A 25,128-nucleotide genomic window follows, 5' to 3' on the forward strand; every position below is an offset into this window, starting at 1 on the left:
AGTAAGTAGCATTAAAGGGTTAGTTCACCGAAAAATGAAAATGATGTCATTAATTACTCACCCTCATGTCGTTCCACACCCGTAAGACCTTCGTTCATCTTCAGAACACAAATTAAGAAATTTTTGATGAAGTCTGAGAGCTTTCTGTCCCTCCATTGGGAGTGACGCAATTTATGCACTCAAGGTTCAGAAGAGGAAAGACATTATTAAAGTAATCCATGTGACTCCAGTAGCTTAACCTCAGTTTAATGAAGATAAACGAAGGTCTTACGGGTGTGGAACCACATGAGGGACAGTAATTAATGACAGAAATTTCACTTTTGGTTGAACTAATGCTTTAAAAACAAGTACGTTTTTTGAATTCACTCCACTTCTACATGTTGCTTTACTCAGTTTATTTAGTCCACTTGATTATTATGTTGGCTTGACAAGCTTCTTCTTCTGAGTCATCAGTATCTCCTCCTAGAGCTTTAAAACTAACCACCAGACTCCTCTCAGACCTTCAGACGGTTTTGACTCGGGCTGCTGTATTTTTTCAAACTAATCTGACTTACAATTTTTGTTAAATGGACAATCAAAGCTATGAAAAGTCTTTCATTGTTGGGTCAAAAGTTTTATACAATAGACATCCACTAGGTATCTATCACTAGCAAAGCCTAGCAACTAGATTAGGACATGCTAGCAACAATGCTAATTCATGTTAGCAATGTACTAAAGTTGCATCCCAAATGACGCACTATACACTATGCACTTACACACTATGTACTTGTGCACTATGCAGTTTTTGTTCGTCGGCCGACTAAGTTTTCTCAGTGTGTTCGCACCGTCGGCTGAAGTTGGTCCTCGCCGGCCTTTTTTCAGCCGATTTGAAATGTTGAATCGCCGTTGAAGCTCGTCGATCTGTCGGGCCATCTGATGATTCTGATTGGCTGTTCAGCTACTGCCGCCTGCTGTTTCGGAAAGGCATTTCATCTCACGCAGGCGCAGAACTGACGTGCTGCTTGGCCGTCGGCTGTTTAGCGTCGGTTTGGTGTGGCAGGGCAACTCTGGACACAGACGCTGCCGACGTGAGCAAACCCCGCAGTCTGCTTTCGTCTCCGCTAATTCGTCGGCTTGGTGTGTTCTGGCCTTAAGACATGCTAACAATATGATAAAAAATGCTAGCAAGCTTATAACACTTACAAACATTCAGAAAAGGCCTTGTCAAGCCAACATAAAAGTTTGTCCCAACGAACTCTATTTTGTAGTTTGTATGCTGGAGTTGTGTAATATGTCATGTTCTTCATCATGTTTAGTGGTATTTCAGTGGTCTGGAGAGTGACGTGTTATTTTTACAGATGAAGGAGTTTGGCATCATCATTCATGACTGCAGCTGTCTGGCGTTGGACCTGCACCGGATATTCAGCCTGTACTGTCAACTGCAACATAAAGACTTTCTGCCCTCGATATGGTCCAAGAGACTGTACGCACTGAATAACAGAGACAAGAACCTGCTGCTGTCTCTGAACGACTCTAAAGCAGAAGCATACATTTCTGTGAGTTGATTTAGAGGTGTTTCGATTTTTCATTTCTAGAGGAAGCCAGGAAAAAATCCCAGTACATAGAAATGATCCTTCATTTGATTATCTTCACTGTAATGATGTTTTATCTGTTTGTGACTACAGGCACCCTGCGGTATAAATAGAGCGGAGAGAGACGGGGTTAGAAAAGCAAGATTAATGATGTTTGTTTTCGCCACTGTTTATGGAAGAGAGATTTGCTGTTATAGACTTACAGATACAGGTCTCCATTGATTAAAGGTTGCATTGCCTTTAATATCCTGTTCAATCACTGACGTCCTCGAAGAAAATGAACAAGAAGGTTCGGCTACTGCTTCACTCTTGATCAGATACCTCACTGTGGCGTGTGATGTATCTCAAAGGAGAGAATGATAAATCATGGCTGCTCTCCTGGTCGTGAACTGAAAACGGCAGATTCTGTAACCTTCAGCTTTAGCTCAGTGTTGATCATAGTTTTCCTGAGCTGAGATTTTTCTAACCTCACTGTATGTAAAAAACTGCAAATATTAGGAGTGAATAAAGTCGACTACATTGGGTTACACCAATAAAGGAGGAGAAATAGATCCTTAAAACCGTCAATCATGATTGCATTTATGTTGGTTTTTTGTTGTGCTAGAGTTCTCCAGATCTTTTCTGCCCAAAACACCGGACGAAAGACACTGAGGCCATTAAAAGAGTCATTCGGGAGGCCGAGACATTTATCTACATCTCCATAACCGACTATTTACCAATGATGAACCGCAGCCAACCCAAGTGAGTCCTGTCAAACAACGGCTGACCAACACATCTGCTATAATATAATGAAACATTTGTGACATAAATCAAAAGCTACTGTTGAATGAGCATGCGGGAGGATCAGATTTAGTTCTAATGGGATCGTACCATCATTCATCGCAGTATGTACTTTCACAGGTACTGGTCACTCATTGACAACATGCTCCGAGAAGCCTTGATTCTGAGCAGAAACCTCAGAGTTCGTCTGTTAGTAAGCTGCGGGGAGCAGACTGAGCCGCTGACGCTGAACTTCCTCTGGTCCCTGAAAGCGCTGTGTGTAGAGTCGCTCAACTGCTCCGTGGAGGTGGTGAGTGCGCATTCATCACAGATTACCAGAGATGTGCATGGCAAAGGCTTCATTTATGATGAAATCGTTGTTTTACATTATACACCAATCTTCAAAGCTGACAGGTGGAGAGTCCAACAGCACTGGGACTTCACTGTTTGCTTGGGTTTGAACGACCTCAGTTTTTTTTTTTTAAGTCGACTGTTATGTGATTAAAGCTGAGTTGATGTCGACTAATCGCTGATGATCTCATTAATAAAAACACAAGAGATTTGCAATTTGCAACTAGAGGCTAATGTTTGTGAACAGACTGTGATGTTGGTTTAAGAAACTTAAAGGGTTAGTTCACCCAAAAATTAAAATTCTGTCATTATTTACTCACCCTCATGTTGCTCCACACCCATAAGAACACAAATTAAGATATTAAGATATTTATATTTTTTATCCTCCATTGAAAGCAACGAAATTACCATTTTCAAGGTCCAGAAAGGTACTAAAGACATCGTTAAAACAGTCATGTGACTGCAGTGCTTCAACCTTAATGTTATGAAGAGACAAGAATACTTTTTGTGCGCAAAAACAAAGAAAAATAACCACTTTATTCAACAATCTCTTCTCTTCTGTGTCATTCTCATTCGTTGTTTACGTCCAGCGCTCCAGGTTCATCGTCAGAACGGCGACTCATTGTTGGCCGGCTCCTGCGTCAGCGTCACACGCATGCCTCGTGTTGATCATGTGACCAGCTTCAGCCAATACTGACGTAAACACGGAAGCGTTGAACTGCGTCAGTTTCATAACAATGACAGGGAAGAGGAAAAATTGCTGAATAAAGTTAATTTTGTTTTGTTTTTTGAGCACAAAAAGTATTCTCGTCTCTTCATAACATTAAGGTTGAACCACTGCAGTCACATGACTGTTTTAACGATGTCTTTAGTACCTTTCTGGACCTTGAAAGTGTTGATTATATTACTGTCTCTCTCGGATTTCATCAAAAATGTCTTAATTTGTGTTCTGAAGATGAACAAAGGTCTTACGGGTGTGAAACGACATGAGGGAGAGCAATGACAGAAATTTCATTTTTGGGCAACCCTTTAAACCGAGAACAAATGCTGCCCACAAGGCTGTTCAGCAGGTTACATCTTCATGCCAGTAGGTGGCGACAAGCTTCTTTATGATTGACTCATTAAATCAAACAATTCATTCAGGAACAAACAAGAGCTAGAGGGAGGGATCACCACCGGCCACTGGGGTGCGTCTCAATCGGTTAATTAAACTTCCGTTTAGGGAACATCATGAGCATCGATGCATCCTGGTTTTCACGGTGCATTGTGGGACTTTTTATGGAGCGAACGTTTCAGTGCACTAGTAGGATTTTGCGATCAGTGAATGAGTGACTACTGACGTCTGAACTAGAGAGCCGATTGAGACGCACCCTAAGATATAAATGCCAATGGAAGTTAATTTGAACAGAATTTGTTACAGTCCATTTTGTCATGAACTGTATGGCCAGATAAAACATTCATCAAGCGATCTAATACACGGATCAAGTGTTGTTTCATAAGCAATAAACGTCCGCTATGGCAGGACTCCTGTCCCTCAGTGCTAAACTGAAAACACATGTACTGTGCTGCTGTTCTTGTAGAAGTTCTTCATTCCCCGGGAGCAGAGCGATGGACGTCTCTACAGAATCAACCACAGCAGATTCATGGTGACAGACAGCTCTGTGTATCTAGGTGAGAGCATGTGTTAATGTCGTACTCAGTGAACTGAGAAAAGGGGGAAAGAGGTGTCTAACACTTGTTTCTGGGCTCTTAGGGAATTCAGACTGGGTGGGCAACGAGTTTGTCTTCAACGCAGGTGTTGGTGTGGTGATCAGACAGCGTCCGCAGGAGAACAACACCGCCTCTGTAGTTGAACGGATGAAAGCTGTCTTCGAAAGAGACTGGCATTCCCACTACACTAAAACTCTAGATCCGAACAACATCCCAGCATGCAGCACGCATACAGTCAAAGAAAACATCCGTGTTTGAAAATGACATGCAAATCTATTCTTTTCAATGCATATTTGTTTCTTTTCCTTTGTACCACGCACTTTGAGTTCAACAAAGCTAGGCATTTCATGCTATCAGAACAGTTTTTGTATGGTAATATCTATTTCACTGTACTGTTTGGCCATTTTTTCCACCTCGTATGAAGATGCGATCACAAGTGTCCTGATCAGACTCACAGCTGCTCTCTGTCCTTCTCATTGGCCTCTTTCCTCGGTCACTTGGAAGACACGTGACGTGGGTTTGTCCGTTAGATCGTATTTAATCATCTTAATACCAGGTGGAAACACGGCCTTTGTGTTGAGATGTTTGTCTCTGAGTGAGTGTTTTACTCTGAAAACTGTTTCTACCTTTAACTATTAAAAATGTTTTATCAATTTGACTATCACTTTGTAGCATAAAAATCTACTATGCATTATCAAGCAGTGTATTTGAAATTATTACATTTTTAAAGGCAGGTTTACAAAATCTTTCTACAGATTTTCTTATCCCATCTTGTTTTTTAGCTGATTCAGAGTTTATGCAAGATCAATTTAAAGTCAGATATTATCAAAGCTTTATCATAATATTCACATGCATGTTGAAACATATGCTGGTAAATTGGCAGTTGATTTATTTGCACTTTGTATTTTTAGAACATCATGAATGTACTTCAGTGAACATGTATTTTCTTTTATATTTTGTGTTAGAAACAATAAAAGGAAATATTATATTAAAAATGCTTTTTTAATTTTTGAAATGTATGTATTGTGATGTTTACAGCAATGTCTGATGTGCTTCACAACAATAACTGTTCTAAGGCCTTCATTTATATCTTTTGCTTTAGAGTTCCAAACATTCTTTTTTGCTCATATTGAAGCTTGAGTATTAACAAATATTAAAGGCCCATTATCACAGCAGAAGTTATTTTTTGTCTTTCGCTTAGGCATAAAAATATTGAAATACATTAATGTCTACTGTAAGGTAGTGTGTTCATGTTTTCACATGTGACCTCGACCGACTGAACAGAGGAAATGAAACACCTGTCAAGTCAAGTCCCCTTTATTTATATAGCACTTTTTACAATGCAGATTGTGTCAAAGCAGCTTTACAGTGATAACTGGTACATAATTTTGGTTAGTTAACAGAATAGTGTCAATGCAGGCAGATCAAAGCACTGTTGAATAAATGTCAAGTGTCCCCAACTAAGCAAGCCAAAGGCGACAGCGGCAAGGAACCCAAACTCTAAATTGATCAAACGTTGCCTGTGTTAGTCTGGATAAAGCATTTTATTTATTTTAATTTGATTTGATAATTACACAACATTTTCATGGTTAAGTCACTATTGTTCAGTTCAGCACTGTTTTACACTGAGTGGAACATTTAAATTCATAGAAATTTAAGATTTCATAGAAATCTAATTTAAGAAACAGCTGGATGTGACGTGCAGCAGGATCCAGATGTGGATGCGTGTTTAATTTTAAAAACAGTAATAAAATTGAACAGAGGAAAGAATGTACACTGATCCTCAAACCCTCGCCCATGAAGACTCGTCAGTTCTGCACGAATCATATAAATTACATATTTGACATATTTTTGTGTTTTTTGCAATGCAAGTTGCATTCAGAATCCATTTGGCTCAACAACAAAAACACGCCGTCATGATGCTTCTGGACATTAAACGATTGTGATGAAACAGGTTACGTTATTTGTTAGTTATTTAGTAGATTTTTAATTTCCACCTCTTTCCCGCTGTAGAACAGGGTTTGGAGGGAATGTGACCAGTGGACACGGGATTTTCCAAGGATAGAAGTGTTTCTGGGACTTCTAGAGCTCATTTGTCACAGGCTCAGATGTTTTCATTGTTCTTGTAGAAGATCTGAGCTGTGTGTCGTATGTGTTTGTTGTGTTGTAAAGCTGGGCGAACAGAAGGTTTGCACAAGACCTTAGTGACGTGTGACAGATGGAAATACTTGTTCTTCACACAGAGAAGAAGCTGGAAGAACAATCCCTGAGCAGACTCGTGTGATCCACTCTTTCCTGTGTAAAGAAACAGAACATTTGCTCTAGTCTTTTCTTCTATATTATAACGTATATATGAGTTAAACACTTCTGGAGCAAGAACAAATGTAGCTCTCTAAAAAATAAAACATTGGTTCAACAAAAAAAATTATGTTAACATTTTCCACTAGAATTTTTAACTTAAGCCAATTGGGAGAATTACATTAATTCAAAGCAGTATTTTGAGTTGATCCAACACAATGTTTTAAGTACGGTGAAGACGTTTTTAGCCACAATAAAACGCATACAAGTAACATGAACTTACCAAGCACCGCTTGTCACCATGATGGCGAATCTCCAAAAACCCACATTAACAGAAACTCTTCTAAATTAGCATAACAAAACACTAATTACTGCTAAATCTCCCTTACTATTAATCTTGTGCAAAAAACATTATATAACACTTAATTTTAGCATTTACTCTCCCTTTCAAGTGCCATGGGCAAAGCATGATGGGAAATATAAATCTCAGCCCAGTTTCACTTAACTTAAGTTAATCTAAATTAAAAGAAGTGTTCATACAACTCAAAACAAGGAAACACGTCTACACGTCATCAGATTGTTTTTACATTAACAGAACTTAAAATTAAATACATTTTTGATTAACTGAAAATGTTAAACTATGACAAGTCATGATAGTAGATCGAATCAATCGGCATAATTTGTGTGTCATCCAAGCTCAATAAAATAACAATTACAAGTAAAAAGTCTAACAGCATTTCAGAACTTGATTTTTTATTTCACAACAATATATATATATAAGTAATGACTAAAGGTCCCCTGAATTAGTTTTTAGAGTGAGGGCGGGGCTTGATTTAGTCTGTGGGGAATTGATTGGATGGTTGTGGTTTGCTATTGGTGGATCTCATGTGAGTGACAGGTTGCTCCGCCCTCATCATCAGAGAAGAGAAGAGCTGCTGCAAGAGGGAGAAGATATTCTGATTCAAGATTATGAGGAACATGAATTTAACACAATAATGATGATGTGCAGCGATAAATCATGTAGAATAAACACTGCAATATTCATAAAAGGGTCATTCCTGATTCTGCAATATTTCATCCAGGATTTTATTCTATTTTTTAAACTACATATAATTAATTTTCTAAATAGCCCACATCATTAGGCACATATTAAACCTCCAACAAATCATATTTCCCACCTCAGGCATTAAAGACCTTTTATTATTTTCAGTTTTTTTGTTTGTTTGTTTTTGTTTTTGTTTTTTTTTTATCTAATTTAAACCCTTTTATTCTACTGCTCGTGTGTCGTTCATAACAATTTAATAACTACAAATGTAACATTTATGATCATTTTTATATTTTTATGGGACTGAAGTTAAAAATAGACAAATTGTGTCTGTGGTCTCTTTATTTTATTGTAAAAAAAAAGTTCTCAATTTAGATGTTTAACAAAAACTACAATTTTATTGTGTTAGTCCTTAACATTTCAGGTGGAAATCAGCAATAAATGCCTTCATTTTTAACTCTCTTCCCTATTTTTTCCAAAATAACAGTTGAGAATAGTGTGACGGGGTTGAACACTAAGAGACTTTTTCTGACAATGTTTATGTCAGTTATTCTATTTTTAATAAAATTATGAGTTTTCATGATTTTGGTAAGTTTATCTTTACTGAAACCATAATTTTATGTATTTTTAAATTAAAATTATTCATAAATTAAGGAAAAAACTCAACCCTGTCACAAATTTTCAACCCTGAAACAATAATAAGAAATATACAGATATGTGACAGGTTGAGTTTCTTTTCACCGCTCCTCTTGACGTGAAGGAGATGGCAGCAATGAAACAAGTATATTGTACATACATAACATTTTGGAAAATTATAATTTTCCAGCTTAATTGTATGTGATGGGGTTGAGTTGTTAAGCGTGACTGTCCCTCCCTGACTATATTACGGCTCAAAAATATGAATAAAAACTACTATTCTACTTACCATCTTCTGCAGCACTGTTGAAGAGACCTGAATGATGTCATTTCTGGTTAATGATGTCACATATGGCTGGAGTCTATGGAGTTAATATTGTGACATAATTAAACAAATCCAGCATTTTGCAAACAAACACGATCTGCTTTGTGAAGGAAAACTCGACTCGCAAACAAACAGAAAGTGATGTGCAAATACGAAGGTCAGTTTGAGCGAAAACAAATATTGTGTTTTACAAATATAAATAAATGAGCCTATATTTCATATTTCACAAATAAATACAAACCATCCTACAAATGGCATGTAACCTTTGAACAAATATCAAATCTAGTGCATACAAACACGCACTGGTCTTTTTATGAGATCTCTCTGCTTGATTTTCTCACAAATGCAGTTGAGTAACATCCTCTTCCAAAACAGCAGATGGCACTTTGCTATGAGTCAAGCCCCGAAACATGCCTTTATAATAATAATAATAATAATAATAATAAACTTTATTTTATCGCACCTTTAAAAGTTGCATCTCAAAGCGCTTTACAAGAACAAATACAATGAAATAGGGGAAATAAAAAATAGAAACATGCATCAGAACACATTTCAAGACATGTATATGTATATAATATACAATAGATTTGATATTTGTTCAAAGGTTACATGCCATTTGTAGGATGGTTTGTATTTATTTGTGAAATATGAAGTAGGCTCATTTATTTATATTTGTAAAACACAATACATATATTTGTTTTCGCTCAAACTGACCTTTGTGTTTGCACATCACTTTCTGTTTGTTTGCGAGTCGAGTTTTCCTTCGCAAAACAGATTGTGTTTGTTTGCAAAATGCTGGATTTGTTTGTTTAATTATGGCACAATATTAACTCCATAGGAGTGTAAATTATTATAGGTGGAGAATGGTTGGAGTGACGGTGTTGAGTTCAGACTGAATATCTTGCCATATTTTAAATTTAAAGTTCAATAACATAATTTACAGTCATAAAACCGACTGTAAAGTGTTCATCTACATGCCAGCTATGATGCACACCTTTTATATTTTTAATATTTATAAAAATAAACTGTTAAATCATGTGTAAAAATTGCTATGTTTCACTACTGTATATGTCTTTAAAGCTCAATAACATCTGAAGGGAATCATTTACAGTCATAAAACCAACTATAAAGTGTTCATCTACATGTCAGCTAAATTAAATTATGGCATATTTATGTATGAGCCAATATACAGTAGTGAAAAATTTTTACACATGATTTAACAATTAATTTTAATTTAAAAGATGTGCATCATAGCTGACATGTAGATGAACACTTTACAGTCAGTTTTATGGCTTATTCCCTTCAGATGTTATTGAAGTTAGAATCATGCATACCAATTTCGTGTGTAACTTTAGAGACGGTCCCTAAATCTGCGAATATCAAACGTCTAACGTCAAACCACCTTTATGCCAGTAGACAATATGCTTAACGTGCGATAGAAATCAGACATTATTTTAGGATAAAAAAAAAAAAAAAAAATATATATATATATATATATATATATATATATATATATATATATATATATATATATATATATATATATATATATATATATTTAAATGCAATAATTATTTGTACTCATTATAGTATTGTGAAAAGCTTTAACACTTTATTGTGGTGGAAAGGTCTGGGGTAATCGCTGAAACATGACTGAATCCCCGTTTTGGTGTCACGGTCTCTTTAAATGCGCTCCAGCTCCGGAGGCGGCGCCACGCAGCGACATCAGCTGGCTCTCGAGCCGCCGAAGAAGAGGAAGACGCTGTGACGCCCGCAGTGACGCCATCGGTTGCTATGGTCGCAGATTAAGTTGCACATCACATCCGGGGTGCTCGCGTTTGTTTCTAACACAGTCTCTTGACGGGCGCGCTCTGATGTGTCCAGCATGTCCCGGGTGATGTGAGCGCGAGCGCGGATCATGGCGGATGACAGCGAGTGGGTGCTGGAGAGCGTCGCGGGCTTCCTGAGCAGCCCAGACTGGCTCATCCCACTGGCCGAATTCATGGAGAACAAATGCTCAGGTGTGACCCCCTGTCACGAGTCTGCGCTCCAGCAGCAGCAGCATAATAACACCTGTGCCTGTCCTGTGTGTGTTTCAGTGTTCGACGATGAGGACGAGAATAAGCTGACCTACACGGAGATCCATCAGCAGTACAAGCAGCTGGTGAGAGCGGCTCTGACGCGCGTCAATGCCGCGGCTTGATCGCGCGCTGACTGACGCACTGTGATTGATTGACAGGTGGAGCGGCTGCTGGAGACGCACATGCAGGAGGTGGGCATCAGTGAGCAGCAGTTCCTGCGCGCCTGCTCGTCCTTCAGCAGCTCCAGAGCTCTGCAGGTAAATCACAGCACATCTCTGGATTACTGGCGTTATAATGCGCCTCAGATTATTACTGCGCCTTCACTGACTGCTTCTCTCTTCTGACCACAGCAATCAATCAAATCTCTCTTGTAAAGTCATAGAAAGGGTTTCTTTTGCTGTTAGAGCGGATGGAAAAGCATAAATGGAGGTTGTTGTGTTTTCCCTTCTTCACACAGTCATGAAGGCTCTTGTTTCATTGACACTTCATAACACTTTATTTCTGTTGTTCAGTATGAAAGAGTCAGCATTGTTTGGACTCAACTCTCAGAGTCATGTGACACATGCAGGTTAAAGCAGTTGATGGAGATTAGATAACTGACCTGGAAACTGAAGACAGCCGGTCCAGCTGCAGATTCAATGCAGACATACGCAGCAGAAGATTTTGAATCGGTTCAGCTGAACTGAGCTCAGTAATGTTTTACAGCTGCTTCTCCTCAGAGTTAGTCTCGTATCTGATGAAGTTTGCATCATTGATTCTGTTATTTTCCTGTTTATTAGTGTGAAGCTGAATCTGTATTAGAAATAAAGCTGGCTTGACATTTACACTTTACCATTAATTCACCATTTTCATTTTCAGGTTACATCTCTAGCCTCGGCACCAAATGCCTTTTTTTAAATTGAGGGTTAAAGGATTAGTTCACTTCTGAATGAAATTTCCTAATAATTTACTCTCCTCCATGTTCATGTCTTTCTTTCTTCAGTGGAAAAGAAATGAAGGAAAACATTCCAGGATTTTTCTCCATATAGTGGACTTCACTGGGGTTCAACGGGTTGAAGGTCCAAATGTCAGTTTCAAAGAGCTCTACATGATCCCAGACGAGGAATAAGAGTCTCATCTAGAGAAACCATCGGACATTTATTAAAATAAAATAAACATTTTATACTTTTTAACCACAAATGCTCGTTTTCTCCTCCAACTTCAAAATCGTCCGACATCTTTTTTTATTACCTTTTTTTTGTAAAGGCCATTTGAACCCTAGTCTTTGACGTTCACTTTGTAAACACTGGATCGGTGCTTCCGCCTACGTCACGCATGATCTTTCCAACATGATTACGTCATGCGTGGAGCATCACAGAGCAGTGCAAGACGAGCATTTGTGGATAAAAAGTATATAATGTTTATTTTTTTGTAAATGTCCGATGGTTTCTCTAGATGAGACTCTTATTCCTCGTCTGGGATCATGTAGAGCTCTTTGAAGCTGCACTGAAACTGACATTTGGACCTTCAACCCGTTGAACCCCAGTGAAGTCCACTATATGGAGAACAATCCTGGAATGTTTTCCTTCATTTCTTTTCGAAAGAAAGACATGAACATCTTGGATGACATGGAGGAGAGTGAATTATCACTTAAATCCTGAAGTGAACTAATCCTTTAAGTTTGTGATTTATTTAATGATGTTATAGTGGGTTTTTGATGAAGTTTGTAAGCATTAAACATGTTTCTTTTCAAACATGTATTTGTCAGGAATGTTATTTTTGATTTGTCAGATCAGAGATTTTTTACCTTCCTTTTGCAGTTCATATTGTCAGTCTGTGGATTTCTGTTGTGTTCGGCTCCTGTAATGTCGATGACATGATGACTTTCTGCGTCTTCTTCTTCAAACAGGCAGTTTTCCAGCCAGTTCTTGCTACAGATGATTTTCAGATGTTCCGCTCTCTGATGGTCCAGAAGAACATGGAGCTTCAGCTGCAGGCTCTGCATGTCATCAAGGAGAGAAACGGTACTTCCACCACAAACGTGTGTCGAGCACACAGAAAACCAGCTCAGGTGTTCACACCTGCTGTCAAAGCATATCTAATGCATTACAACTAAACTCGGAATTGCACGATTATAAACTCAAAAAAGGTAGTATTGCAAGATCTCGTAATAGAGAAAAACGTCAGAAATGCAGGATATAAACTCAGAATTGCAAGAAAATTGTCTGAATTGTTCGATATAAACTCATAAATTCAGAGTCTGAATTGCGAGAAACTTGTAATTGTGAGAAACAAGTCAGAATTGTTCGATATAAACTTGTAATCGAGAAAGTCAGAATCAACACTTTACTGTATATTCTCAGAAAACAGCTGCTTTACATTGTAATAATATTTCACTGTTTTACTGTATTTTTGATCAAATAAATGCAGCTTTGGTGAGCAGAAGAGACTCTTCATAACTTTTCCAGACGTTTGAGCGCGTGTGTGTGTGTGTGTGTGTTTCAGGCGGGCTGCCCGAGTGTCTGACCAACGGTGTGGACGTCATGAATGAACTCGAGCAGCAGGAAATGAAGATTCTTCAGGAGGTCCTCAGGTAAGTTCACCTCATTAGTGAAGTCTCATTAGTCGCCTCATCAGACCAGCAGGTTATGTAACGAGAGCAGATATGACACGCATCCGTTCACAAACACGGCCGCTCGCTCGGTAACTTTGAGCAAACGTGTTCCAGGACTGCCGTGTTGAAAATCTGTAAAATGGGCGTTTTGAAGCCATAAAGAGTGGAGGAATCGTTCACGGCACACACGACGTGTCCCAGATAGAGCGTCCTCAGCGCGAGGTTACGTCAGCTGCAGTAAAGGGATTGATAGCGCTGTCAGAGAGCCAAGTGTATAAAGCCACGGAGAGACCACTAACGTTAAGAGGCTTAGCGTTTCACTAATAGAGTCCCACTGAAAAAGAACGGCTCGATATTCTTAGTCTGCAGCGTTTCTGTTCCAGCGCCGGCCTGCCGCTCCCGACTCCAGCGCGGGTCAGTCCCGGAGATTCTGCTTCTATTAATTAAGATGCTGACCTTAATGAATGCCATTAAGAGATCAGGGTTAGCTCACAGATCACAGCGCTCCGCACAAACCTGCGTTCACACGCAGAAACTATGTGACCTAAAATGAGCAGAAATGTGCTGAAGCGTGTGCCAGGGCCTTTCAAACTGGGTCTGTGGAGAAGAGCTAATAAGTGAGGTCCAGGTGTTGTTGATTTATTCCTGCAGGAGGTCGAAGGAGGAGTATGATCTGGAGATGATGGCTCACCGGACACAGGAGAAGGAGGAGCCGGCCTCCACGTCCAGCAGTCTGGTTCCAGCAGTTCCTCCGGGAAACACGACCTGTGACTCTGGGACACGGAAAACCAGCGCAGTACGTGACGGTCGCTGTGACTCTGACATCATTCATATATGAGGGGTTTTACTTCACCGTAACATTGTGTATTACCATACAGTTGTTTTTGCTGGAAATAATCTATTTTAGCCATGCTACACGGCTTACAGCGCTGCGCTTTTACAACACTGCGTCATGCGCGCGACGCTGCAAAAGACACCAGACGTGAGTGCAAAGGTCGTTCACGTCCGTCTAGAGCATGATCACATAGAAAAATGGAAAAGTAGCGCAAAGGAATGGAAAAACGTGTGAATTGTCATAATTATGAGATGAAAATTAAATTATGACAGCCAAAACTGATACACTGTGTCACAATTATGAGACGAAAAGTAGAATTTGACATGCTAAGAGATGAAACGTTGAAATTGACAGTCATAATTATGAGATAAAAAGTTGAAAATGAGTCAAAATTGATATACAAAGTCGTCATAATGATGAAAAGTTGAAATTGACATACCAAGTCATAACTATGAGATGAGAATTAAAATTCAGTCTAAATTGACATACAAAATCATAATTATTAGATTAAAAATTGAAATTATGAGTCAAAATTGACATACTAAGTCATAATAATGAGATGAAAATTTGAAAATATATTTATCTTATAATTGTAACTTAGTCATTATTTTGAATTTTGCCTTTTTAACTTGGTGTCTCATAGTTGTGAGGTTTTTAATGTCATAATTCAGATTCACCAAAGCATGATTTTTCTTTCTGTCATGTGGCGGAAACGTGCTTCCATAGTGATGTGATCAGGAGCTGTAGTTCAGCTCCTGCCGTTGTGAAGGTGCCGCGGCTGTAGAGGAGAATCGTGGCTGAACTGAGGAGGAGAATCACATGTCAGACACTGAACGCTCTTTGTGTCGTCCACAGACCAACGGCGTGACAGAAGCTACAGAGCTGAAGTTACAGCAGTCTGAGTCTGCAGCCGTCAAGAGTTCAGCCACAGCGTCATGTGAGTCTGTTCCCATCAGCACTCGCTCTCACTGCAGAGAACATCACTGCTGTTTTCCCTCGTGAAGTGAGTGTCTGTGTGTGTGTCACAGGTAAAGCCCTTCCTGCTGTGAGGGCACCGGTCAAGGGTTCAGTGTCTGCCAATCACAAGAGTCCAGAGAAACGGAGAGACGAGGACACACCGAGAGACTGCAAACCGCTCGCGGTGAGACACACGCGTCACCAGCTCATTCACGGCGTCCTAACCAGCCGTGATAGAAGGAGTCTTTCCCATGCTAGTCCGTGTTTTTGTTGTCCTAAACAGCCATGACACGTGATGATTCTATTTAAGAAAGAGTTTCTGTTTCTGCGTCATTGATCTGCTGGAACAAACATGAGCATTATGGGCTCAGTTACTGATTATGTGCCTTATTTAATGTTAAAAGTGTCTAATGTGAGTTTGAATATCATTTTAGATCTTGATGATAAACTAAAGAAGAACAGAGACTCCGCCCACACGCTCTTCTGATTGGCTGTGATTGATCTCTCATAGTCGTGTCGTGTCTGAACAGTGTTAGAGTCTCTCTCTCTGTGTGTGTGTGTGTGTGTGTGTGTGTGTGTGTGTGTGTAGGATGAGGTGGCGTTACAGCAGCGCTCAGAGTATCTGAAGCAGCAGAGAGACAAACTCCAGGCCCTGAAGAGAGATCAGACGCTGAAGAGCCCTGCTGACGCTCCTCCTGCGGCCCCGGAGCCCAGAGCCTCCTCACAGGTGCTCACACACTCATTCACCTCCGTCACACTTCCTGAGTTTAACTCCTGAAATTCAAATACCTGATTTTAGGGAGTTTAGTCCTCGTGGACAATAATTATTTTCTAAAATGATGATTTCAGGATTCAAATAGAGCTTTTATGATCACATTTCAGTTTTTAGCAGTTAATCTCACCTAATTAAAGGATTAGTTCACTTTCAAATAAAATTTCCTGATAATTTACTCTCCTCCATGTCATCAAGATGTTCATGTCTGTCTTTCCTCAGTGGAAAAGAAATGAAGGTTTTTGATGAAAACATTCCAGGATTATTCTATAATCCTTCCCTATTCTACTTACAGAACGAGCGCGGCGCCAGATCCGTTTTTTCCGTAAGTAGAATAGGGAAGGCGTAGGACATACGGCGTAAGCTTTTTGAAGAATACGGAAAGCGGAAGCACGTGCAAGGCGATCATTTGTGTTTGTGTTGGATTTTTAGAAAATGAATGATGGTTTCTCTAGATCAGACTCTTATTCCTCGTCTCGTATCGATTAAACCTCTTTGAAGCTGCACTGAAACCGTAATTTTGACCATCAACCGTCTGGAGGCCATTGAAGTCCACTATAAGAAGAATAATCCTGGAATGTTTTCCTCAAAAACCTTCATTTCTTTTCCACTGAAGAAAGAAAGACATGAACATCTTGGATGACATGGGGAAATGTCATCCATTCATTATTTGAAAGTGAACTAATCCTTTAATAACAGAGATCTGGATGTAATTTCTCTGCTGGGTTTCAAATGCTCAGTTTCTCCCTTCTTTTCCATATTCCAAGGAATTCTCTGTTGAGGAGAAGAAGAAGTTGCAGAAACGAAAACACCTGGCAGAGAAACTCAAAGAGGAAGTCATCAAGAAATAAAGCTCAAAACGGACTGTAAAGACGCGGATCACTTTTGTATATTATTTCATTTATATTTTTGTATGTACCTGTAGCTCTGTTAGATGTGATCTCATGTTACTTTACATGAACAGACGCGTGACGTCGCTCAATCTGGCGTGATCCGTTTATGACTGCTGATGTTTAAATCTTTACTTGCTGAAATATTGTTAAGCATTATGGAAACACTCACATACTCTTAAGCATATGCTCATATTTCTCTGTTATTATACGATCTGTGGACAGATGTTTATGAAATGACCCAATAAAGTATAATTTTTAGTCATTAGAGCGAAAGGTTCTTTTTTTTTTTTTTTATTCATTTATTTTTCCCAATTAAGTACATATTCTGAGTTTGTTACAGGCGTTATATCACATTATGACAGGGACCGTAACATCAGTCCAGCCTCAGCGCAGTGATAAAGGTCATAATGCAGTCCAGAAACACATGATGTCTGCTGTAAGGGGCCAAATTATCTAAAATATTCTCTTTTTTTTATGTATCTACAAATTTTCACAGAGGTTTTAGTCAGAAATGGGTTATTGAGGCAGTATAAGAGCCCTCCGCACGCTGAGGCCGTCACCAATGATTCATGTTCAGAGCTTCATTTGATTTGCCGCAGAATTTCAGGCTTCTCTCATTTGAGTTTGACGTCTATTATCAGAAGAGATACTAAAGCATCAGCAGCAGATTTGCTCAGACAGATTCTGTGATGGAAGTCTTTCAGTCCGTGTGAATATAGTCAGATCCGCCGTGGTTTAGTGATCACAGACCAAGCACTTCGTCTCAAACACTGATGGGCTGGAGCTTTGCAGACAGAAGAAGCTGGAGGTGGAGAAGAGTTCAGGAGCATCCTCTAAAGTCTGAAGGTGTGTAATGATGACACAGCTCTATGCTGTCCTCTACAGGTCATCTTCTGCTCGATCTTCTTCACAGTCAAACACTGACACGCTCCTGACCTGGACGTTCCTCACTGCTGCATCTTTCCTGGATTTGATTCTTACTTTGTTTTTGGATTATCTGCCTGGACTTTTTTCATATGATATATTAATACAAATTCTAATATATTGATACTGTAATTGCAGGTAAAGAGCTTTAATAAAGTCATTTCTGCAGGCTTAAATAACATGCAAGTATAGTGCACCAATCAGCATCTGCAACAATGTGTTATCAATGTACATTTATTCATGCGATCGCTAAAATAGTCTAGAAAACACTTGACAAGACTGAAGGTCAGGACTCCATCGCAGCTTTCATTTGCCGAGGAGCTCCCAGAGGCCAGCCAATCAGAGTTCGTTCTTTTTCCATGAGGGGGTTTGACATCATGATGGCTTTGTTTCCAGGCGGACCGTTAAAGAACGCGAAACGCACGTCTCATGGGAATCCTGGACAATTCAACCAATCAGATGACAACTTTGAAAGCCATTTTGTGTGCCAGACGTTTCGTGCGGACACTCTCATGTGTTTGCGCAATGATGCGTTTAAAAGTCAACGGGCAAAGGTTAACGGTTGTTGCAGATGCAATATAACATGGATTACTTTAAATAAATATTTTTTTTCAGGTTAAATGTTGATTATCTAAACCTCTCTACTTAAACATCAGTTGTGCACGTTTGTAGTTTTTTAAAACACTTTTTACTCGTGTTTGTAGTTCTGATCTGAATCCTCCTCCAAAGCTCAATGGGTTGTGGGTAATATTATCCGTTACAGTGTGCACGGATTCACACTTGGAAAATCTAGCAGAAATAGTAGACCATCCAGGGACTTAATCTTTTCAGTATGCTATGCTTTGGGACACACTTATTGATAGACATTGGGACGCAGGGTAGGGCCCTTCCCTCACTAACTTCCCTCCGTCTCGTTCACTCGGATGTATAAAATGAGTATATATTTTTGCTCAGTTTATGTAAAATAAATGTATGAGTGTACATTATAAACTTATTTTAAACAGTGCAAACACATAATATTTGTATATAGCTTTATCTGTTTGTGTGAGAACACATTTGTCTTGTACAGTTGTCTTCTGTCTGTCTGCTGCTTTAAACATGCTTTACACCTCATCTATTGATTTGCCTTATTCATTTTCACTAGATTGCGTTTTCTAGCAAATTTGCAGCGTAAAACAGAACACAATACTGCATTCATAATTCATGGACTCAGAAGATGGTCTTTCACATGTTGAAGAGGTTTAACTGCAATATACATACAAGTTCATTTAACCAGTCACATCAAGGAAAGTCTGACCAAGCAAAAGTGTGAAAACACCCGCAAAAAGATAAATGAAACACAAATATATTGCATGGATGTTAAGCAGAACACTGAGCAGGGCATCTTGGTTCTTTCATGAACAATGCATAAAAAATGTTTTTGTGCTTTTTGAGAACATTAAAGACCAGATATCACTGAATGAACGTTCTATTAACGTTACTGGAAGAACGTTTGTTCACGACTTTGAGAGAACCTTGGCAGAACATTCTCTGTCAGCTGGTGTCTGCAGGAATTATTGATGTAGCCGAGTGTTTTACAGTCACTGAAGCTGACGTTTTTTCTTGGCAGACATTAGAGATCATATTCGGACAGATAAGCACAAGAAGTGGGAAGTCGCTTCAGTTCTGCAGTTCCAGCGAAAACAAACAAATGTTGCTTCTTGTGCTGATTTTTACCTCACACCTGTACTGTATGGCCTCAGTAATTACTGTTCATCTGTGTCATGTTTATTTTCATAGTGCTTTATACCAGACAGATTGTTTTTTCTAGCAGATGTTGATCATATTTAGGCCTCTTTCAGATGCCACGGACGGCCAAATACGATCACAATGGGAAAAGCTGCTAGGAAAACAATCTGTCTTGTAATATGATCTCTTTAATGTGGCATCATCTGAAAGAGTTAAAAGCCCTGATCAAGAAGATTGATGTTGACCATCATGCACAGTTAAAAGCCTGAGAGACTATATAACCTATGTGAGAGAATAATGTCAAGACTTAATATAAAGTGGGCCTATTTAAAACACATTTAACTTTATGATCTTTTGATGCGATTTGGTTTTAGGAAACAATATTTTAATTTTTACTTTCTTGTTAGTGTAACGTAAATTATATATTTTCCTTTTCCTGACCCTTATTTTTTCCTTTTTTAGTGAAACGCATATGTGTGAGGAGTCAGGGACCTCGTTTCAGAAGATCACGCAATGGGTGACTTTTATTATGAATCGAAGCGCTGTAGTCTCTTCTCGCGAGAGTTCATTACTGTCGCTGTCATGGCGGCCCTGTGTCTGCTGCATGCGTGTGTGTCATGAAGATCGCTGTGTGTTGTGTGTGTCGCTAGGATGAGTGTGATGATGAGGTGTGTGATGAAGGCTCGGCTCGGCTGGGTTCGGCTCGCTGCTGTCAGAGGCTTTCATGAGCGGACTGTAGCTGTGAGTTTAGGGGAAAGGTGAGAGTATTCAGGAGACTCTTCATCATGTTTATCAATATTTATTTAAACACTAATATTTGAAAGGCATCTATACATGTTCATGTATGAGAACCCAATTAATACTGTGAAAAAATAATGTTAAATTACATAATTGCGATTTTATACTCACTTTAGTACTCTATGTATTTTATTAATTAATTTATATTTATCTAATTTTATTTTAATCGATTTATTTAGTTTGTTTAATCTTTTTATTTATTTTTACATTTTTGTCTTTGCTTTTTATTTTTAATTTATTTTTTAATTTATATAATTAATCAAGATTTATTTATTAATTTAGTAAGTTTCGCCAAATTCATTTATTTTATTTATTTAAATCAAATGTATTTTATTATTCATTTAAATCCATTTTACACTTATTTATTTTAAATATATATATATATATTTTTTTTTTTTTTTTTTTTTTTTTAATTCAAATGTATTTATTAGCCATCTGGCTAATTTGGGTGCATTTACATTCATGAATCTTGATTAATGTACACTGTCCCTCTTTGAAATAAATAAATAAATAATAAATTTAGTTAGTTTTTTTTTCCCTCTAAACTTCCCCTGGACCCCTGTGTGAAAACCCCTGTTGGCAGAGGAGAGTCTTCATTATGGATGAGAGTCATTTTATACCAATACATACAACAGCATCACCACAAGAAATAACATATTAATGCTGTGATGATGATATAGATAATACATTTTTCTGAAGAACATCACAGTACCATTTAAGTACCACTGGTATAGTGTTAATCCAGCAGTACTATGGTATTACCATCTCGAGTGTGTACTGAAAAAAACTGGTCTAGAAACAGTTTTCACTCTTGGATTAAAAGTTATAAGAAGAGACATAAGTGAAATGTAGGTAGAAAACTAAAATAGTGTTTTTTTTTTTGTAAAACATACTCTAATAATCTTTGTTTCATGCAACTTTGCATGAAACTTTGAAAATCTATTTTAAAATACAGTGTTTGTGTGCGCGTGTTGTGTGACAAGTGTGTGATATACTGTGTGCAGGAGGCTGGAGATCTCCACGGGGAAGCTGGCACGCTTCGCTGACGGTTGTGCAGTGGTCAGGGTGAGTGAATGAGTCTGCTGTGGTCAGGGTGAGTGAATGAGTCTGCAGTGGTCAGGGTGAGTGAATGAGTCTGCTGTGGTCAGGGTGAGTGAGTGAGTCTGCTGTGGTCAGGGTGAGTGAATGAGTCTGCTGTGGTCAGGGTGAGTGAATGAGTCTGCTGTGGTCAGGGTGAGTGAATGAGTGCTGTGGTCAGTGTGAGTAAATGAATCTGCAGTGATCAGGGTGAGTGAATGAGTCTGCTGTGGTCAGGGTGAGTGAGTGAGTCTGCTGTGGTCAGGGTGAGTGAATGAGTCTGCTGTGGTCAGGGTGAGTGAGTGAGTCTGCTGTGGTCCGGGTGAGTGAGTGAGTCTGCTGTGGTCAGGGTGAGTGAGTGAGTCTGCAGTGGTCAGGGTGAGTGAATGAGTCTGCTGTGGTCAGGGTGAGTGAGTGAGTCTGCTGTGGTCAGGGTGAGTGAGTGAGTCTGCTGTGGTCAGGGTGAGTGAGTGAGTCTGCTGTGGTCAGGGTGAGTGAGTGAGTCTGCTGTGGTCAGGGTGAGTGAGTGAGTCTGCAGTGGTCAGGGTGAGTGAATGAGTCTGCTGTGGTCAGGGTGAGTGAATGAGTCTGCTGTGGTCAGGGTGAGTGAATGAGTCTGCTGTGGTCAGGGTGAGTGAATGAGTCTGCTGTGGTCAGGGTGAGTGAATGAGTCTGCTGTGGTCAGGGTGAGTGAATGAGTCTGCTGTGGTCAGGGTGAGTGAATGAGTCTGCTGTGGTCAGGGTGAGTGAGTGAGTCTGCTGTGGTCAGGGTGAGTGAATGAGTCTGCTGTGGTCAGGGTGAGTGAATGAGTCTGCTGTGGTCCGGGTGAGTGAGTGAGTCTGCTGTGGTCAGGGTGAGTGAGTGAGTCTGCTGTGGTCAGGGTGAGTGAGTGAGTCTGCTGTGGTCAGGGTGAGTGAATGAGTCTGCTGTGGTCAGTGTGAGTAAATGAATCTGCAGTGATCAGGGTGAGTGAATGAGTCTGCTGTGGTCAGGGTGAGTGAGTGAGTCTGCTGTGGTCAGGGTGAGTGAGTGAGTCTGCTGTGGTCAGGGTGAGTGAGTGAGTCTGCAGTGGTCAGGGTGAGTGAGTGAGTCTGCTGGGTCAGGGTGAGTGAGTGAGTCTGCTGTGGTCAGGGTGAGTGAGTGAGTCTGCTGTGGTCAGGGTGAGTGAGTGAGTCTGCTGTGGTCAGGGTGAGTGAGTGAGTCTGCTGTGGTCAGGGTGAGTGAGTGAGTCTGCAGTGGTCAGGGTGAGTGAGTGAGTCTGCAGTGGTCAGGGTGAGTGAGTGAGTCTGCAGTGGTCAGGGTGAGTGAGTGAGTCTGCTGTGGTCAGGGTGAGTGAGTGAGTCTGCTGTGGTCAGGGTGAGTGAGTGAGTCTGCTGTGGTCAGGGTGAGTGAATGAGTCTGCTGTGGTCCGGGTGAGTGAGTGAGTCTGCTGTGGTCAGGGTGAGTGAGTGAGTCTGCTGTGGTCAGGGTGAGTGAGTGAGTCTGCTGTGGTCAGGGTGAGTGAGTGAGTCTGCTGTGGTCAGGGTGAGTGAATGAGTCTGCTGTGGTCAGTGTGAGTAAATGAATCTGCAGTGATCAGGGTGAGTGAATGAGTCTGCTGTGGTCAGGGTGAGTGAGTGAGTCTGCTGTGGTCAGGGTGAGTGAGTGAGTCTGCTGTGGTCAGGGTGAGTGAGTGAGTCTGCAGTGGTCAGGGTGAGTGAGTGAGTCTGCAGTGGTCAGGGTGAGTGAGTGAGTCTGCTGTGGTCCGGGTGAGTGAGTGAGTCTGCTGTGGTCAGGGTGAGTGAGTGAGTCTGCTGTGGTCAGGGTGAGTGAGTGAGTCTGCTGTGGTCAGGGTGAGTGAATGAGTCTGCTGTGGTCAGTGTGAGTAAATGAATCTGCAGTGATCAGGGTGAGTGAATGAGTCTGCTGTGGTCAGGGTGAGTGAGTGAGTCTGCTGTGGTCAGGGTGAGTGAATGAGTCTGCTGTGGTCAGGGTGAGTGAGTGAGTCTGCTGTGGTCAGGGTGAGTGAGTGAGTCTGCTGTGGTCAGGGTGAGTGAGTGAGTCTGCAGTGGTCAGGGTGAGTGAATGAGTCTGCTGTGGTCAGGGTGAGTGAGTGAGTCTGCTGTGGTCAGGGTGAGTGAATGAGTCTGCTGTGGTCAGGGTGAGTGAGTGAGTCTGCTGTGGACAGGGTGAGTGAGTGAGTCTGCAGTGGTCAGGGCGAGTGAGTGAGTCTGCTGTGGTCAGGGCGAGTGAGTGAGTCTGCTGTGGTCAGGGTGAGTGAGTGAGTCTGCAGTGGTCAGGGTGAGTGAGTAAGTCTGCTGTGGTCAGGGTGAGTGAGTGAGTCTGCAGTGGTCAGGGTGAGTGAGTGAGTCTGCAGTGGTCAGGGTGAGTGAGTAAGTCTGCAGTGGTCAGGGTGAGTGAGTGAGTCTGCAGTGGTCAGGGTGAGTAAATGAGTCTGCAGTGGTCAGTGAGTAAATGAGTCTGCAGTGGTCAGTGTGAGTGAATGAGTCTGCTGTGAGTCTGCAGTGGTCAGGGTGAGTGAATGAGTCTGCAGTGAATCTGCAGTGGTCAGGGTTAGTGAATGAGTCTGCTGTGGTCAGGGTGAATGACTGAGTCTGCAGTGGTCAGGGTGAGTAAATGAGTCTGCTGTGGTCAGTGTGAGTGAATGAGTCTGCTGTGAGTCTGCTGTGGTCAGGGTGAATGAATGTGTCTGCAGTGGTCAGGGTGAGTGAGTAAGTCTGCTGTGGTCAGGGTGAGTGAGTGAGTCTGCTGTGGTCAGGGTGAGTGAGTGAGTCTGCAGTGGTCAGGGTGAGTGAATGAGTCTGCTGTGGTCAGGGTGAATGACTGAGTCTGCAGTGGTCAGGGTGAGTGAATGAGTCTGCTGTGGTCAGGGTGAATGACTGAGTCTGCTGTGGTCAGGGTGAGTGAGTAAGTCTGCTGTGGTCAGGGTGAGTGAATGAGTCTGCTGTGGTCAGGGTGAGTGAATGAGTCTGCTGTGGTCAGGGTGAGTGAGTGAGTCTGCTGTGGTCAGGGTGAGTGAGTGAGTCTGCAGTGGTCAGGGTGAGTGAGTAAGTCTGCTGTGGTCAGGGTGAGTGAGTGAGTCTGCAGTGGTCAGGGTGAGTGAATGAGTCTGCAGTGGTCAGGGTGAGTGAATGAGTCTGCTGTGGTCAGGGTGAGTGAATGAGTCTGCAGTGGTCAGGGTTAGTGAATGAGTCTGCTGTGAGTCTGCTGTGGTCAGGGTGAGTGAGTGAGTCTGCTGTGGTCAGGGTGAGTGAGTGAGTCTGCTGTGGTCAGGGTGAGTGAGTGAGTCTGCTGTGGTCAGGGTGAGTGAGTGAGTCTGCTGTGGTCAGTGTGAGTGAATGAGTCTGCTGTGAGTCTGCAGTGGTCAGGGTGAGTGAATTAGTCTGCAGTGAATCTGCAGTGGTCAGGGTTAGTGAATGAGTCTGCTGTGGTCAGGGTGAATGACTGAGTCTGCAGTGGTCAGGGTGAGTAAATGAGTCTGCTGTGGTCAGTGTGAGTGAATGAGTCTGCTGTGAGTCTGCTGTGGTCAGGGTGAATGAATGTGTCTGCTGTGGTCAGGGTGAGTGAATGAGTCTGCTGTTAGTCTGCAGTGGTCAGGGTGAGTGAATGAGTCTGCTGTTAGTCTGCAGTGGTCAGGGTGAGTGAATGAGTCTGCTGTGTGTCTGCAGTGGTCAGGGTGAATGAGTGAGTCTGCAGTGGTCAGGGTGAGTGAATGAGTCTGCTGTGAGTCTGCAGTGGTCAGGGTGAATGACTGAGTCTGCAGTGGTCAGGGTG

General features: G+C 41.0%; 3 protein-coding genes across 5 annotated transcripts in view; all 3 read left to right on the top strand.

Annotated features, from left to right (window-relative positions):
• Positions 1–5,203, top strand: part of LOC137020232 (inactive phospholipase D5) — a 28,563-nt gene extending 23,360 nt beyond the window's left edge. For both annotated transcript variants that reach the window (XM_067385497.1, XM_067385498.1), the window contains 5 exons: positions 1,338–1,535; positions 2,176–2,312; positions 2,472–2,640; positions 4,262–4,352; positions 4,435–5,203. In XM_067385497.1, coding sequence (XP_067241598.1) covers positions 1,338–1,535; positions 2,176–2,312; positions 2,472–2,640; positions 4,262–4,352; positions 4,435–4,649 — 810 coding nt within the window. In that variant the 3' untranslated portion in view covers positions 4,650–5,203. The remainder of the gene's footprint in view (positions 1–1,337; positions 1,536–2,175; positions 2,313–2,471; positions 2,641–4,261; positions 4,353–4,434) is intronic.
• A 5,235-nt stretch (positions 5,204–10,438) lies between these two features.
• cfap36 (cilia and flagella associated protein 36) lies at positions 10,439–17,090 on the top strand. Its single transcript, XM_067385499.1, has 10 exons — positions 10,439–10,716; positions 10,795–10,859; positions 10,935–11,033; positions 12,665–12,779; positions 13,261–13,348; positions 14,021–14,165; positions 15,060–15,141; positions 15,233–15,345; positions 15,751–15,888; positions 16,701–17,090. Exons 1-10 carry the CDS (start codon positions 10,614–10,616, stop codon positions 16,782–16,784), a joined length of 1,032 nt encoding a protein of 343 aa, XP_067241600.1. The 5' UTR covers positions 10,439–10,613; the 3' UTR covers positions 16,785–17,090.
• Positions 17,091–20,026: 2,936 nt separating this feature from the next.
• pnpt1 (polyribonucleotide nucleotidyltransferase 1, mitochondrial) overlaps positions 20,027–25,128 on the top strand; it is a 45,957-nt gene continuing 40,855 nt past the window's right edge. Inside the window, exons 1-2 of one of the 2 annotated variants that reach the window (XM_067386913.1) lie at positions 20,027–20,236; positions 21,281–21,341. In XM_067386913.1, the coding sequence (XP_067243014.1) occupies positions 20,130–20,236; positions 21,281–21,341 (168 nt within the window). In that variant the 5' untranslated portion in view covers positions 20,027–20,129. The remainder of the gene's footprint in view (positions 20,237–21,280; positions 21,342–25,128) is intronic. The other variant, XM_067386914.1, reaches the window with a different exon arrangement.

The sequence above is a fragment of the Chanodichthys erythropterus genome, chromosome 5, assembly GCF_024489055.1.
Source record: "Chanodichthys erythropterus isolate Z2021 chromosome 5, ASM2448905v1, whole genome shotgun sequence".
NCBI classification, from domain to species: domain Eukaryota; kingdom Metazoa; phylum Chordata; class Actinopteri; order Cypriniformes; family Xenocyprididae; genus Chanodichthys; species Chanodichthys erythropterus.